Source organism: Sinocyclocheilus anshuiensis, unplaced genomic scaffold, assembly GCF_001515605.1.
Source record: "Sinocyclocheilus anshuiensis isolate Anshui unplaced genomic scaffold, SAMN03320099.WGS_v1.1 scaffold1132, whole genome shotgun sequence".
NCBI lineage: Eukaryota > Metazoa > Chordata > Actinopteri > Cypriniformes > Cyprinidae > Sinocyclocheilus > Sinocyclocheilus anshuiensis.
In genome coordinates this window covers 1,019,269-1,034,613 of record NW_015552678.1, presented here as the reverse complement: position 1 = coordinate 1,034,613, position 15,345 = coordinate 1,019,269, and the positions used below count along the sequence as shown (strand labels likewise).

The 15,345-nt window shown below is 37.2% G+C and overlaps 2 protein-coding genes across 2 annotated transcripts in view; both read left to right on the top strand.

The window, feature by feature from the left end:
- Positions 1-2,672: 2,672 nt before the first annotated feature.
- Positions 2,673-10,890, top strand: LOC107667520 (phosphoglucomutase-like protein 5). Its single transcript, XM_016459196.1, has 5 exons — positions 2,673-2,790; positions 4,033-4,168; positions 4,511-4,694; positions 8,106-8,243; positions 9,991-10,890. The coding sequence occupies exons 1-5, from the start codon at positions 2,673-2,675 to the stop codon at positions 10,078-10,080; spliced, it is 666 nt and encodes a 221-aa protein (XP_016314682.1). The 3' UTR covers positions 10,081-10,890.
- Positions 10,891-12,518: 1,628 nt separating this feature from the next.
- Positions 12,519-15,345, top strand: part of LOC107667519 (breakpoint cluster region protein-like) — a 46,689-nt gene continuing 43,862 nt past the window's right edge. The window contains exon 1 of the mRNA XM_016459195.1: positions 12,519-14,427. Coding sequence (XP_016314681.1) covers positions 13,059-14,427 — 1,369 coding nt within the window. The 5' untranslated portion in view covers positions 12,519-13,058. The remainder of the gene's footprint in view (positions 14,428-15,345) is intronic.

Here is a 15,345-nt window from a genome sequence, read left to right as displayed (position 1 = left end):
GGCTGGCTTTGGTGGGCTTCGTCGCCATAGGCTCGTGCAGCTCCGCTGCCTAGCCATTGGTTCGTTTTTAAAACACTGCACGAACCAATGGCCGTGCAGTTTCACTGTGTGAATGAAAAGGCTTCAGTTCAGGAGAAAAAAGGCTTTTTTCCCATATGCGTCTAGCAGACGCAGTACGAGTGTAGTATCGAAAGGGAACTCAAATGATGTTATTTTTCTTTTAAAAACAAAAGAAAGCATTCTTAAAGGGATAGTTCACGCAAAAATGAAAATTCTGTCATTTATTACTCACCCTCTTGCCGTTCCAAACCTGTAAGACCTTCGTATATCTTTGGAACACAAATTAAGATATTTTGATGAAATCCGAGAGCTTTCTGACCCTGCATAGACAGCAATGCAACTACCACATTTGGCCAGAAAGGTAGTAAGGACATCGTTAAAATAGTCCATGTGATACTAGTGTTTCAATCCTTAATTTTATGAAGCTATGAGAATACTTTTTGTGCTCAAAGAAAACAAAAATAACTTTATTCAACATTTTCTGCTCTTCCATGTCAGAATTCGACACGTGTTTACAACAGTACCATGACGCATATGTATTCTTGTAGCTTCATAACATTACAGTTGAACCACTGATGTCACATGGACTGTTTTATCGATGTCCTTACTACCTTTCTGGACCTGGGAACATATCAGTTGCTTTGCCGTCTATGCAGGGTCAGAAAGCTCTCGGATTTTATCTAAAATGTCTTAATTTGTGTTCCGAAGATTTAGGGTTTAGAACGACATGAGGGTGAGCAATTAATGACAGAATTTTCATTTTTGGGTGAACTATCCCTTTAGTGCAATCAAAACTTTCATCTGATCAACTAGATAAGCATGCAGTTATTAGGTTATTAGGACTTCCGAAGATGAACTTACAGGTTTGCAACGACATGAGGGTGAGTAATTAATGACAGAATTTTCATTTTTGGGTGAACTATCCCTTTAAAGAATCATTATGACGTTTTATCTCATTGACATTTTCAGATGTAGTTCTTTATTAGTACATGCATTCTGAGCACGTCCAAACTGTAGCTCTTTATCAGTGTTCTGCTATAAAAGGATAGTGAATCATCTGAAATAGTGAGAAAGTGAGAGTGGTTTCTGCTGGCAAAAGCAAACGACTACTCTTCTGCTTTTCTCACAAAAGCACAGGGTGGGGGCACAGAAGAAGTTGTTGAAGGAGTGAGAAGGAAAGAGATTTATTCCAAATTAGTGGTTATAGTTCTTTAGTCCCAAAAATGAGTTAAAGGGTTAGTTCACTCAAAAATGAAAATTAGCCCATGTTTTACTCCCCCTCAAGTCATCCACCCAGAACAGCTTCGGTGTACGACAGTTAACAGAAGTGAGAGAAATTTGTTTATAAGGTTTTAAATATGGATTTGTTTCTTACAAAAACGCATTGATTCTCTACAGGAGGCCTTTATTCACCCCCCGGAGCCATGTGAGGCACGTTTTATTATGGATGGGTGCATTTTATTTGACTACTTTTGGACTGTTGAAAAAAAACACTCACCCACTGCCATTATAAAGCTTGGAAGAGCAAGGATAATTTTTAATATTACTCCGATTGGATTCATCTGAAAGAAAAAAGTCATATACAACTAGGATGCTTTGAGGGTGAATAAAACATGGGCTTTTTAGGGATAGTTCACCCAAAAATTAAAATTCTGTCATCAATTACTTACCCTCATGTTGTTCCAAACCTGTAAGACCTTTGTTCATCTTTGGAACACAAATTAAGATATTTTTGATGAAATCCAAGAGCTCTCTAACCCTGCAATGCAACTGAAATGTTCCCAGACCCAAAAACATTGTAAGGACATCGGTAAAACAGAATTGTTGAATAAAGTCGCTATTTTTGTTTTCTTTGCACACAAAAAGTATTCTCGTAGATTTGTAAAATTACGGTTGAACCACTGATGTCACATGGACTGTTTTATCGATGTCCTTACTACGTTTCTGGGCCTGGCAACATTTCATTTGCATTGCTGTCTATGCAGGGTCAGAGAGCTCTCGGATTTCATAAAAAATATCTTAATTTGTGTTCCGAAGATGAATGAAGGTCTTACGGGTTTAGAACAACATGAGGGTGAGTAATTAACGACAGAATTAAAATTTTTGGGTGAACTATCCCTTTAATGCAATCAAAACCTTCATCTGATCAACAAGATAAGCATGCAGTTATTAGGACTTTAATGGATGTTTCTTTAACAACGTGCCCTTTTATGTCTCAGGAGTTGAACTGAAACATTTTAATGTACATTCATAATATATATATTTGCTACTTTTCAAATTACTTTTATTTATAGATTTTTTACATGTACAAAAGGTGCAAAACTTGCTGGGGCAGTACCCTTTCAAAAGGTACTAATATGTACACTTGAGGTACTAAAATATATATTTAAAGAGCTAATATGTACCTTTAAGGTACACTAATATGTACCAGTTAAGTGTAAATAAGGTAAAAAGATGTAGGGATACCTTAGGGTATCACCCCAGTGACTGCTTTGTACTTTTTTCCTGAGAGTGTATAGTTTCAGGAACTCCCATATGTGAAGGTGAGCCCCTGCATGGTATTGAATGGTTGTGTTATGGTTGGCAGCTTAATGTGGAATAAGCAACTGGCGATGAATGATGTTGCTGGGCAGACAGACACTTGGCTCTGTGAGACAGCAGGGTCGATCTGTAAAGCCTCTGGGTTTTACACCATCACTAAGACCTTGAGTGAGACACGAGGCATTGTCTGTAGGTGTCAAAAGAGCAGCCTGCTCATTATTCACCATGTTCCGACTTTGCTTCAGGATTACTCTGCTGTCATGGGTCACTTTTCTTTTTCCCTTCCTGTCAGTCGATTTTTTCCACAAAGCATTCTCGACTGCTGGACATACATATACTATGCATTCATAGTATTGGTATCTGGTACAAATTGAGTGTTTATGGAATATTGGCATTTAGCAAGTTTCCCTTTTGGCTGTGAACCAGATCGCTTCTGCGTCACGCGTATTGTTTTGTAGGCTGAGGGAAAGTTAGCAGATAATAGTCTGACAAGCTGAAAGATGTTAAAATCTGCTTTTGAAGTTAACTTTATTGTGTTTTATTGATTTTAGGGGTCAAAACTAATTATACAACATTATGTTGACTTACAACAGTCTTTGGCTGCTGATGTGATATGCGGTAGGCCTGAGCATTTTTCAATACTCCGGCATTAGCCACACACAGAGAGCAGCTGTCGGATACACTTTCCTGACATATGATTACATGAAATAAACCAGATCAAAGAACAAAAGTCATAGAGAAGATGTTGAGCATAAATCTAGCAGATGAAGAGTTGACCAGGGGAGTGAGGGCTTTCATTTTATCATTATCATCTCCCGATTTAGAGCCGTCTCACATGAATCATCTGGGCTTTTTAGGTTGTGTTGTGTTCAAGACTTTTATTATTTAAATTGCTCAAAAATATGTTCAGAATTTTGGGGTTAGTATGTTTTTTTTTGTTTTTTTTTTAAGAATACTTTTATTCAGTGAGCATGCATTAAATTGTTTAAAAGTGACAGTAAAGACATTTATAATGTTACATACGATTTTTATTTCAAATAAATGCTGTTGTTTCTACTTTCTATTCATCAAAGAATCCTAAAAAATTTATCACAATTTCTACAAAAATATAATTTAGCACAACAAATCAAATCAGCATATTAGAATGATTTGTGAAGGATCATGTGACACTGAAGACTGAGGTAATGGCTGCTGAAAATTCAGCTTTATCATCACAGGAATAAATTACATTTTAAAATATATTAAAATAGAAAAGTTATTTTCAAATGTAATTATATTTCACCATTTTTCTGTATTTTTGATCAAATAAATGCACCTTTGGTGAACATAAGAATCTTACGGTTCATAAAAAATCTTACCGTCCCTAAACGTTTGTGCAGTAGTGTAAACCAAAAATATCAAAATATGACTCATTTTATCTCTTTCTTTAAGGTTCAGACCACATTCGAGATAAAGACGGCCTGTGGTCAGTTCTGGTATGGTTGTCCATCCTGGCAGTGCGTAAGCAGGGGGTGGAAGAAATAGTGAGAGATCACTGGGCCAAAATGGGACGCAACTACTTCTGCAGGTGAGCTAAACCCAAAACAGCATCTTCCCAAGGTTCATTTCTATCATCAGTCTTCATATCTCTTGTGACATTTCAGGATATTTCTTTGTGTCTTTACTTACAGTACCCACCCTCTCAATGACTTTTCCTATGAGACAGAGTAGAGTAGGCAGAATTGTTTTTGCCTTTCCCATATTCACCATATTTAGCTCTACTTGTAGATGTCATGTGAAAATCCTGGGAGCTCTCCAAATTGTCATGAAACCGTGATTTAGCAGTGTAGGTACTATTACGTTATGTTTGTAATCTTTCATTTACATTGACCTAATATAGTGTTTGTTGTATTTATTTTCTATCTGACAGGTTTGACTATGAAGGGGTGGACAGCAGGGCAGCGTATTACCTCATGAGAGATCTGGAAGCTGTTATCATTGATAAAGCGTTTACCACTCAGAAGTTTTCTGTGGGCAATAACATCTACAGTGTGGAGAAGGCTGATAATTTTGAGTACACTGACCCAGCGGACGGCAGTGTGTCCAGGAAACAGGTCAGTTCAACTCTTCGAGAGAACATGAGAGATGACCTGTCAAATTGCAGTCACACTAGAGTAGACTTTCTGCTAAATTAATGTCCATTCATACGCATTCAATTAGGAGACAGAAAATGCTCCTTTATTTTATGTTGCTTCACAACAGCAAAATATTGTGTTGCTAAATAGTTTTACAGTGCATTTTCAACATGTTTTCTGCTGGGTTCAGCACGTGTTGGTAAGATTTTGTTAATGTTATGCTCACCAATTAAGGCTACATTTATTTGATCAGAAATACAGTAAAACAGTAATATTGTGAAATATTATTATTTAAAATAACTGTTTTATATTTGAATATATTTTGAAATATAATTTATTCCTGTAATGGCAAAGCTGAATTTTCAGCATCGTTACTCCAGTCTTCAGTGTCACATGATCCTTTAGAAATCAGTTTTATATGCTGATTTGGTGCTCAAGAAACATTTCTTATTATTATCAATGTTGAAATCAGTTGTGCTGCTTAATAGTTTTGGGAAAAACTGTGGTACATTATTTTAGGAATTATTTGATGAATGGAAAGTTCAAAAGAGCAGCATTTACATGGAATATAAATCTGTTGTAACATTATAAATGTCTTTACTGTCACTTTTGATACATTGAATGCATCCTTGCTAAACAAAAGTATTGCTTTCTTTGGGGGAAAAATCAACTGTTTTAGATGATACAAGTGAATTTAGGCAACTTTATAATGTGCAGTATAAAATGGATGTTCATTTTGAGATTTACATTTAACAGTGTTATTAAATTATTATTGTTTTTTTTTTTTTAAATGAACTTTAAGTGAGCGTTTAATGATGGCAAAGGTCATCTAGATTAAAAAAATTATATTGTACTGCATTGTATTGTATTATGGCGAGAAGAGACGAGAGCCAAACTACGAACATGATCATGCTTTAAACTGCCCGAACAAAAGAAAATGAATCTTTACAACATGTGTGTTTAATTAATTTGAAATGAACCGTGTAAATACTTGTGATTTGGAGATGAAAACAAATGTGCGCATTGGTCCCTAGTGCACCTTATTCATCTGAGATAATGGGGAAATGTCAGAGATTTTGCAGCTTAGTCGCTCATATAAAGAGCTGCCAGGGGTTTGTTGAGCATTAAGGTTTTATGCTCAGCAATTATACGCTATTTAGTACGGCACGCGTCCTGTTGTGCACACGGACTCGAGTGGGATTCCTTGTTTGGGCATCTAAATTCACACTTAGCTCCTTATGTGTGTACGGTATATACGGCATGACTGAAATGAACAATATACACGTGCCGAGACTCTGTTAAAATTTTCATTCAGCTGCTCTCTCTCTCTCACTCCTTTTTTGGAGGATGTGCTAAAGCACAGAGACGCACATGTGCTTGATAGTAACGGGAGAAGGATGTTTCAGTAGATGCTTTATCTTTATCTGGCCTGGATTTGCTGTACCAAGATGCAGAGCCCTTTAGTGGTCTGTCGCACACACATAAACACTTGCATAGCCTTGTGTTTGAAGTTTACCCAGCTGACTCACTCTGTTCTGACCTGGAATTTGTGGAAACCACCTTTTCCCTCTCCAGAACAATCTCTCCGAAGACAAAGATGATGTAGTTGTGGCATCTACCAGCAGGGGGTTACTGGATGCTAACCAGCCGAACCTTGACCTCTTGACATTAGCCTGACACTTTACCCTTTGCGTTTCGACACCTCATCTACTTCTCATCTCATTTATATCTCAGGGTGGCAATCGTTGTTATACATTACCATTCAGAAGCTGTGGGGTCAGAAATTAATACTTTGATTCAGCAAAGACCCAATAAACTAGCCAAAATTGACAGTATATTTATTTATTTACTTACTTTTGTTTTAAATAAATGCTCTCTTTTGAACTTTCCATTCATCAAAAAATCCTGAAAAAAATTACGGTTTACACAAAAATATTAAGCAGCACAACCATTTTCAACATTGATATTAATGAATGGTTCTTGAGCAGCAAATTAGAATGATTTCTGAGGGATCATATATGACACTGAAGACTGAAGTAATGCTGCTGAAAATTCTGCTTTGCCAGAACAGGAGTAAAGTACATTTTAAAATATATTCAAATAGAAAGCATTTCTTTTCAATTGGAATATTATTTCACAATATTTTTGATCAAATATGTGCCGTATTTGTGAGCATAAGAGACACTGTACATTTCAGATTCATTTCTTCTTTATGAGCCTCATGATTTGGTGTGATTTGACACTGGTGACATGGGGTCACGGCCTGTCGCTCAGTCAGTGATCTCCCACCGACCGTGACCGTCACTTCAGTCATCCGGCCAGTGTCTCCACAGCTGAGTGTGTATTATTACAACAGACATTCCTCCCAGTGTCGGATTGTGTCAGCTGTCCCGGTCCTCCTCTCTGCGTGTCTGCGGGGGCCCACCGAAGAGACACTCAGCTGTCGGAGACCATGACACACGCAGACTCACACCAACACAGATATTACATCTATAACAGTGGTTCTGGTTTTGATTTGGGGCCCAGATTTTAAATTAGACATCAACACTGGGTGTCCATAAAATTCCAATTAAAATGTATTACTTTTTAATAGTGAATAGTGTGATTAATAAGCACAATAAATAGGCAAAAAAATTTAACATGACCTAGGTGTAAACAGAAAAAATACAATTTATGTAAATGTATTGTAAATGTACATATATTTGTAAATAGTTATGTAATCCCAATAATTCACTGTTATCAGCACAAACTATGTTGCTCCTGAATCCTGAAAGTATTTTTGAGGATGAGTGCATGTCTTTTCCATCTACCTAATTTGGGCAGGTGCTTTCAAATGGCAGATGAATTTCTTCAAAATACTGTCAAGTTTGATTGGATGAACAGCCTTTGATGTCAGCAACATAAGATATGGGATGTTTTTTTCTCTTTTTCTTTTAAAGCGTGGTCAAGGGAGAAACTTTGTGGTACAAGCCAAACTTTTTTTAAGCAACTATGAACTAAACTAATCTAAATTTGATCTAATATTTACTGTCACTGGACTGCTGACCAGTTTTCTGATAGAGTTTGGCTCAGAATAGAGTTTTTCATGACATCTAGTGGATAGTTTTATGAATTACAAGGGAAATCCAAGTAGTAAAACCAGCCTAGATTTTCATAAATGTCCATTTTAAAAGAGCCGTAACATGAATGTGCCAAGTTGAGGGTTCAACGTTTTCACAGTTTATTTGTGCTTCACATCCCAAATGTTTTTTGAAATTATATTGTGGTATAGCATACTAGTTAATGTTTTGGGCTGGTAACTGAAGGTTGTAGGTTCAAGGAACTCAATGATCAATCAGAATTGTTGGCACTAAAATGAACTGTATTTCTGTTTCTGCACTTGTCCTGCAGGGCCTAAGGATCATCTTCACAGACTCGTCCCGAATCATCTTCCGGCTCAGTGGTTCTGGTGCTGGAACCGGGGCCACTGTTCGCATCTATGCCGAGATCTACGAGAGAGACCCAGAGAGACACAACAGAGAGACTCAGGTGAACACTTCACTTTAGCTATTCAAATAAATTTACCTCAAAAGTCGGGTGTCGGAGCTGGTAATGACGTCACAGTATAGAAGTCAGAAAACCAAGATGGACGTGTCCATTGTTAGCAATACCAGTCGATTAAAAACACATAAAAAGCAGTATTTTGCACAGATAATGCCATAGTATCATGTCCATAAATAGAGTTTGGATAGCACTGTGTGCACCACTGAGTTTATTGAGACACAGACAAACATATTCAGTCTGTGTGCATTTAATTTATTTAATACACGAGTTTCACAATTTGAGTTGAATTACTGAAATAAATGAACTTTTCCACGACATTCTAATTTATTGAGATGCACCTGTATTACTACTGTTTCTCTTTTGCTGATGCACAGAGCAGCCATATTGGATTCTGAAGTTGGAGTTCTTGTGATTCCTATGAGATTCCAAGTCAGAACTCCCACTTGGGAGGGTGTTCCAGTTAAAAGTCCTACTGGGAACTCGGAATTTCCAACTTCCAAGTACAAATGGAATCTGGCATAAATGTGCTTAGCTAGCTATAGTTTAGTTATACAATGATAACAAAAGCACACTTCTTAATTGTAAGAGTTAACTTGCTTGTATATAGTAATATGTTTGGAGAAAAATCTGTTATTGACAACTTTTGCCACATATGAGTTATTGATAATTTACTTTGTTTGTGTTTTGCTTGTATACGAGTAATATGTCATCTACTGCATGTGAAGAAATTAATTTATTATTGTTATCATTCATATGTCCTCATGCCTTGTTACCAGCTTCTGAATTACATCAGTCCAGTCAAACAAAGATGTCATAGCCATGACCATTATTGTTCTAAAGATCATGAAAAGAATAATATTTCAGGTTCAGTACAAGTTTAGCTCAATCAACACATTTTTGATTTATGGAATCAAAAATAGTTTGATTCATCCCTCGATTTCTAAAAAAAAAAGTAAAAATCAAAGTTACAGTGAGACACTTACAATAGATGTGAATAGGGACCAGTTTTGTTGGTTTTAAAGGTGTCCTATTATGCTTTTTCACTTTTTGAATTTTAGTCAGTGTGTAGCGTGTATGTTTGGGCATAAAAAAGATCTACAAACTTACAAATCTCAAAGTCCACTCTAAAGGGAGATATTTAGTTTTTTAAAATAATCAGATTCAATGATCTATGCTAAGCTACAGCTAAAAGTGCTACCGCCAGACCCAGAGATCGGCTGAATAAATTAGAAATGTTAAAACTCAACTGTTTAACTCTAGGGGAGTTGGAAAATGAGCCTATTTTCACAAATAGTGGAGTGTTCCTTTAACTAAACTTGTGAAATGTGAAGCTTATACTTTTATAAAAACACTTACATTATTCTGTTAATAAATATGTTAAGGCAAAAAAAAAATTTTAATTGGATATAACGTTATAGAGAAAAGTTTGAGTATTTCTTTGACTATTAAGTCATGTTAACATGCATATTTTGTTTACATCTTGTGGCTATACTGTTGAAACGGTGAGTATTTTAATTTTTAATGTTTGTGGATTTACCTGATTCACTTTGTTTATATATAAATTATTATTTTTTTTTTAAGAAGAGGGATATATGGACTTGTATTTTTGTGGTAATCAAATGTTGTCGATTCAGAATTATTCCTTTAATGCAATTTGCCATTGTATTACATTTGTTTCATGATACTGGCAGTCTGTTTAATATTTCCTCACTCTTTCTTTTGACCATTGTAGGTTGTGCTGGGTCCTCTCATTGCCATTGCTCTGAAAATCTCCAACATCCACGAAAGAACTGGACACAGAGGCCCCAATGTGATCACCTGAGACCAATCCAGCACAGCACATCAGGGGCCAAAATCACTTTCCTCACTCATCTGATCCTTTTTTTAAATTTGTGCCTTTCACTCAGCATCACAAAGAATGTGCCAACTATTCATTTTGCTGCTCTTTTATCATTTCTCTCATCTCCTCTCCTCTCCTCGTTATCTTGTTTTTCTTCTTCATTTGTCTTTACAAGGGCCCCTGTATGGTATTCTTTTCTTTTGCACATGTATAAACTCATGTAAACCACTAAAAAATCCAAAGGGAGCAAAGTGATTTCTTCATGTTCAAGCAAATGCTCCTTTAATGTGTTTAATTCAATGAGAATGAGGTTAGAAGCAGAACATATGTAGACCACTCTGTGTTTTTGATTCAGATGCATGGGGTTTAAACCCTACACCATGTGAATTTGGTAACTGTGTGCTTTTGTTTACAATGTAGCTGTTACAAAGAAACGTATTCAAAACAATCAATGAAAAGAGGGAGCAATGCCGTTCAAAATGTACTTATTTCTGTGAAATTCACATTAGAAACACATCATATTCTATGCAACAGCTTGAACTGAGCTCATGTCCAAGAATGAACCAATAAAATAATAATCATAAACATTGCCTATAAACAGTTGTGCTACAATTCCTACATCCAGTCTTGTAAGCACTTACACTGATTTGCAATTTTCTGATCACTTTCTGAAATGTGCTGCAAATGAACTTTGTGAATAAAAGTATGAAATGAGTTAAAGGAAATTTTTCACTTTTGGCTAGCAACTCGGCTTAAATAATGCATAGTACTTTTTTATCTTTTATTTTAAAATCCTGCATGAATAAGTTTGTTTCATGTCAGATGGATTATGTGCATTCCATTATTTGATAAGAAACTTGCCTCTAAGTTTATTATTATTTATATTATTATTATTATATAACACTTCTGACATTTACAATACATTTCTTTGAGCCAGTGTTTAAGATATTTCCAAGGATTTTTCAAAATTCTGCTGTTCTTAGAAGTCCCTTATAAACCGTGTACACATAACAATGACTCCAAGGTGAAAAACAAATGCTCCCTTTTAAATACTATTTTGATGGAAAAAAGAATGAAACGAAATAAATACAATGACCTTAAAAATTGCATAAATAAACTTTTATCTTTTGTGTGTCCTGGCTTCTTGTTATTGTCATACAATCAGTGAGATCAAAGACTCATACATGTTGTACATGTCCATCTTCTGTCATTTCATTTCAGAGAATTTATTAAAGAATAAATAAATTCATGGATTTGACAATATAATTACAATGACTAAAACATAACATGTCTAATAGTAAGTTTTTTTTCCTTCTTTCTGCTCATCAAGGCCATGTCTACTTCATCAGTACAGTAAAAAGTGCAATATTGTAAAATATTATTCCAATTTAAAATAACTTTTTTTTTTATTTTAATATATTTTAAAGTGTCATTTTTTCCTGTAATGGCAAAGCTTAATTTTCAGTAGCCATTGCCTCAGTCTTCAGTGTCAAAAAGGTATGAAAGCTGTCACTGAAGCATACTGTATAACATTATGGTAATAATATGTACCTTTAGGCTTTAAGGTACCTATATGCACTCTTTAAGGGTAAATAAGATGTGTACCTTTTGAAATGGTACTGCCCCAGTGACAACTGCTGTACCTTTTTACCTGAGTGCGTGATCTTTCAGAAATCTTTCTAATATGCTGATTTGCTACTTAACATTTCTTATTATTATCAATGTTGAAAACAGTTGCGCTGCTTAATATTTTTCCGTGATACATTTTTCAGTGTTCTTTGACCCTTTAAAATAACTGCATATAGCCTATTTGAAATAATTTTTAACATTATAAATGCCTTTACTGTCAATTGCTGAATAAATGTATTAATTTCCTGCAAAAAGGATAGCTTTATTTCTCACTCACTCACTTTTATTTATTTATTTAGGCCTTTTGAGAGGTGAGGTGGAAATATGACGTCAAAACGATCAAACTGCTGTTCTATACAGAAACGCTAGATGGAGACAAGTTCACATGACAGACGCTACAAAATGCCACAGAAGTTCACAATCATACTGTCAGGTGTATTTACAATAGAACAAGTTTAAACATTTTACAGAAGTGACATTTTTCAGAAATACTGACAGGGTCTTAAAATGTGAGGTAACTAATATCTGGTGTGCAATTAAAATGACAAAACAATCATATGTTTGTAATAAATTCGATAGGCTACGATGATGACGAATTTCTCTGTGAATTCGCTTTGGCGGTTGCAGTGACGAGTAAACAGATAGAGGAGTGGAAAATAAGCTAAGCGTCGCAAACGGTTTTTGCGCGATTTCTTTTTCTTTGTTCCTGAATAACCGAGTCTGTGTCTTTAAACTGAGATTGTCTGTGCAGTCGCTATTTATCATGTACTCATCTAGTCCCACCTCTTCCTGCAGCAGCGCTGAGTGCGAGAGAGAGACTGAGAGAGCAGATACAGTCAGATCATATGGAGTGACGGGCAGCGATGCCAGTGGAAACCCTGCAAGAGTACAGCGTATACCTGAGAAATACGGACGTCTGAGAGAATAGCAGGACGAACTTCTTCGGATACATCACTGAAATTTGCTAAAAATCAGATTTCATCAACTAACATTAAGGTGAAGTGAATTTTGCAGGCGAACCTGTGTTTACAATGGATTCTCAGTCATCATTTGCCATTTAAATGGCATGAAACGCGGTTGTCAATAGATGTTTGAAGTGCACATGGATGTTTCAGCTCTGCTCTTTTGTCTTTATGGAGAACATTGTGTGTCTGTACAAGATCAGCTGAGTGAGTGTTTATCAGATGTTGAGATGATGTTCTCAGGACAAGTTCATTTGTCGGATATGAAGTTATAAATCAGCGTGGCTTTGGGTGTATTTTCTTACAAACAAGTGAATTTTAACATGTAATTTGTTTCCAATTAAAAAAGTAAACCAGCAGTAAGCAATCATGGTAGAACCTGTTGGCTTTGTGGAAGCGTGGAAAGCTCAGTTCCCTGACTCAGATCCTCCTGAGATGTCTTTGAACTCTGTTGGAGACATAGAGCCGGAGCTGGAGAAATGCAGAAACTCTATTAGGCGTCTGGAGATGGAAGTGAACAAGGAGCGCTTTCGAATGATCTACCTACAAACGCTTCTGGCCAAGGAGCGGAGAAGCCATGACTCTCAGAGATGGGGTTTCAGTAGGGTCTCACAAGGTGAGCGTAAGCCAGCGTCCTTGGACGCCCATCATCAGAAATCTGATGGAAGCAGGTGTCTCCCAGCCAAACTGAAGCACACAACCGCAGCAGAGGACAGCCATGAGTCTCAGCCTTGTGTTGAGGTGGTGGGATGTGATGTCTCGGACTTGGACAGGCAGAAAAACAGAGATGGAGAAGTTGACGGGATGTCTCCATACAAAAGAAGGAGCGTTGAAGCTCCACTCAGGCCCATTGCTGGACGTGGACTTGCGCACCATGAGACGGATGTTGTTCCAGAGTCTCCACCAAAGGAGAAGGTCACCACGGGGTTGGGAGTCGCCGCGCTTCGGTCAAACTTTGAACGTATCAGAAGAGCCAATTCTCAAACATCTGGCGAGGGGAAAAGTGAGAGGCCTTACTACGTCAACATGGAGTACCACCACGAGAAAGGTCTTGTTCGGGTCAATGATAGAGACGTCTCAGGGAAGATAAGTAGTCTGGGCAGTCAAGCTATGCAGATGGAGCACAAGAGATCTTTGCATTCTGTCCCAGGTAATCTGTCCACTGCTTTTGGGGACATCCGTAAACCAGAGCGGTCTCATGAAAGAGCCATGGACAGTGGTTACAACTGTGAGTACGAGGAGCCTGATCTAAACCCTGGGTTTGTCAAGGACAGTTCAGTAAGACTTAATGGAAGAAGAGCACCTCAGCAGAACTGGCACCAGTCAGACTGTCAGCCGTATACGACTGTTTATGTGGGGGGCATTATGGGAGACGGAGAGGACCTGCACTTGACCTGGCCCAGGCGGTCTTACTCGCCTGGAAGTTTTGAGGATGGATACACGCCGGATTGCAGCTCCAATGAAAACCTGACATCCAGCGAAGAAGACTTCTCCTCAGGGCAGTCCAGCCATGTGTCCCCGAGCCCCACCGCCTACCGAATGTACAGAGAGAAGAGTCGCTCTCCATCCCAGCACTCCCAGCAGTCTTTTGAAAGTGGCAGCCCCCCTACCCCACAGTCCCAAATGCGTCTCAAGCAACAGCTAGCGCTCTCCGACGCCAATGTTGTTGGTGTCCGCAAGATCTGGCCTGCTGATGGAGGCTCCAACAACTTCAGCAACAGTTTCCTTGGAGATCTGGGTAAGACAACATTCTTGCAGTGTTTACTTTTGTAACTTTACTTTTGTCTGTTTGGTGGCACGTTGATAGGATTTCACTGTCCCACAGTGAGAGTATAATAATAAGAAAAGGCACAAAGATCCATTATAATGACATTTTTGGCCAATTATTTGTCTTTTATAGGTCTTGTTGCAACCTATTTAACATTTTCAAACTTTTTGACACCAAGTAGTTACAATTATGATGACCTCCTTGTGATTATTTATACACAATATATATGGCATGTGTATACATTTCATGCATAAAGACCCATTTATATTGTGTGAGGAAAACTATTGAAGAATAGTTTTGCCTTGAAAAAGAGTTTTTATGTTGTCACTGCACTAAATCCTAAACAAATTAAGATATTATCTAGAAAATGTGTACTTTGTATTAACTGTTATTTAAAATATTAAAGGGGTCCTATTATGCTTTTTCACTTTTTGAATTTTAGTCCGTGTGTATGTTTGGGCATAAAAAAGATCTACAAAGTTACATATCTCAAAATCCACTCCAAAGGGAGATATTTTGCTTTTTAAAAATCCCTTTTCAAGAACTACAACGAACGGCTCGTTTGGACTACAGCGTTGTTTTCAGGGTTTTATGATATCATAAAGCGGCCCATTAAAATATCATTAAAATAATTCCCGCCTACGGAAATTCGAAGGTTGGGGGGTGGGGAGGGGCGAGCTCGTGGTTAGAACAAAGCCACTAGAAGGCAAGCCTGCAAACATTAGCTGAAAAAGCGTAACGGCTAAAGCTAAAATAAACAACATTTATGAGACCGTTGTCAGATTTCATTGGTGATTTCCAATATGAAATTTAATCTTAAATTTGGCGAACGGTTTTGGAGAATTTGATGTTTCCCCATTCAAAGAGATAGGAGCTGCACTTGCATGC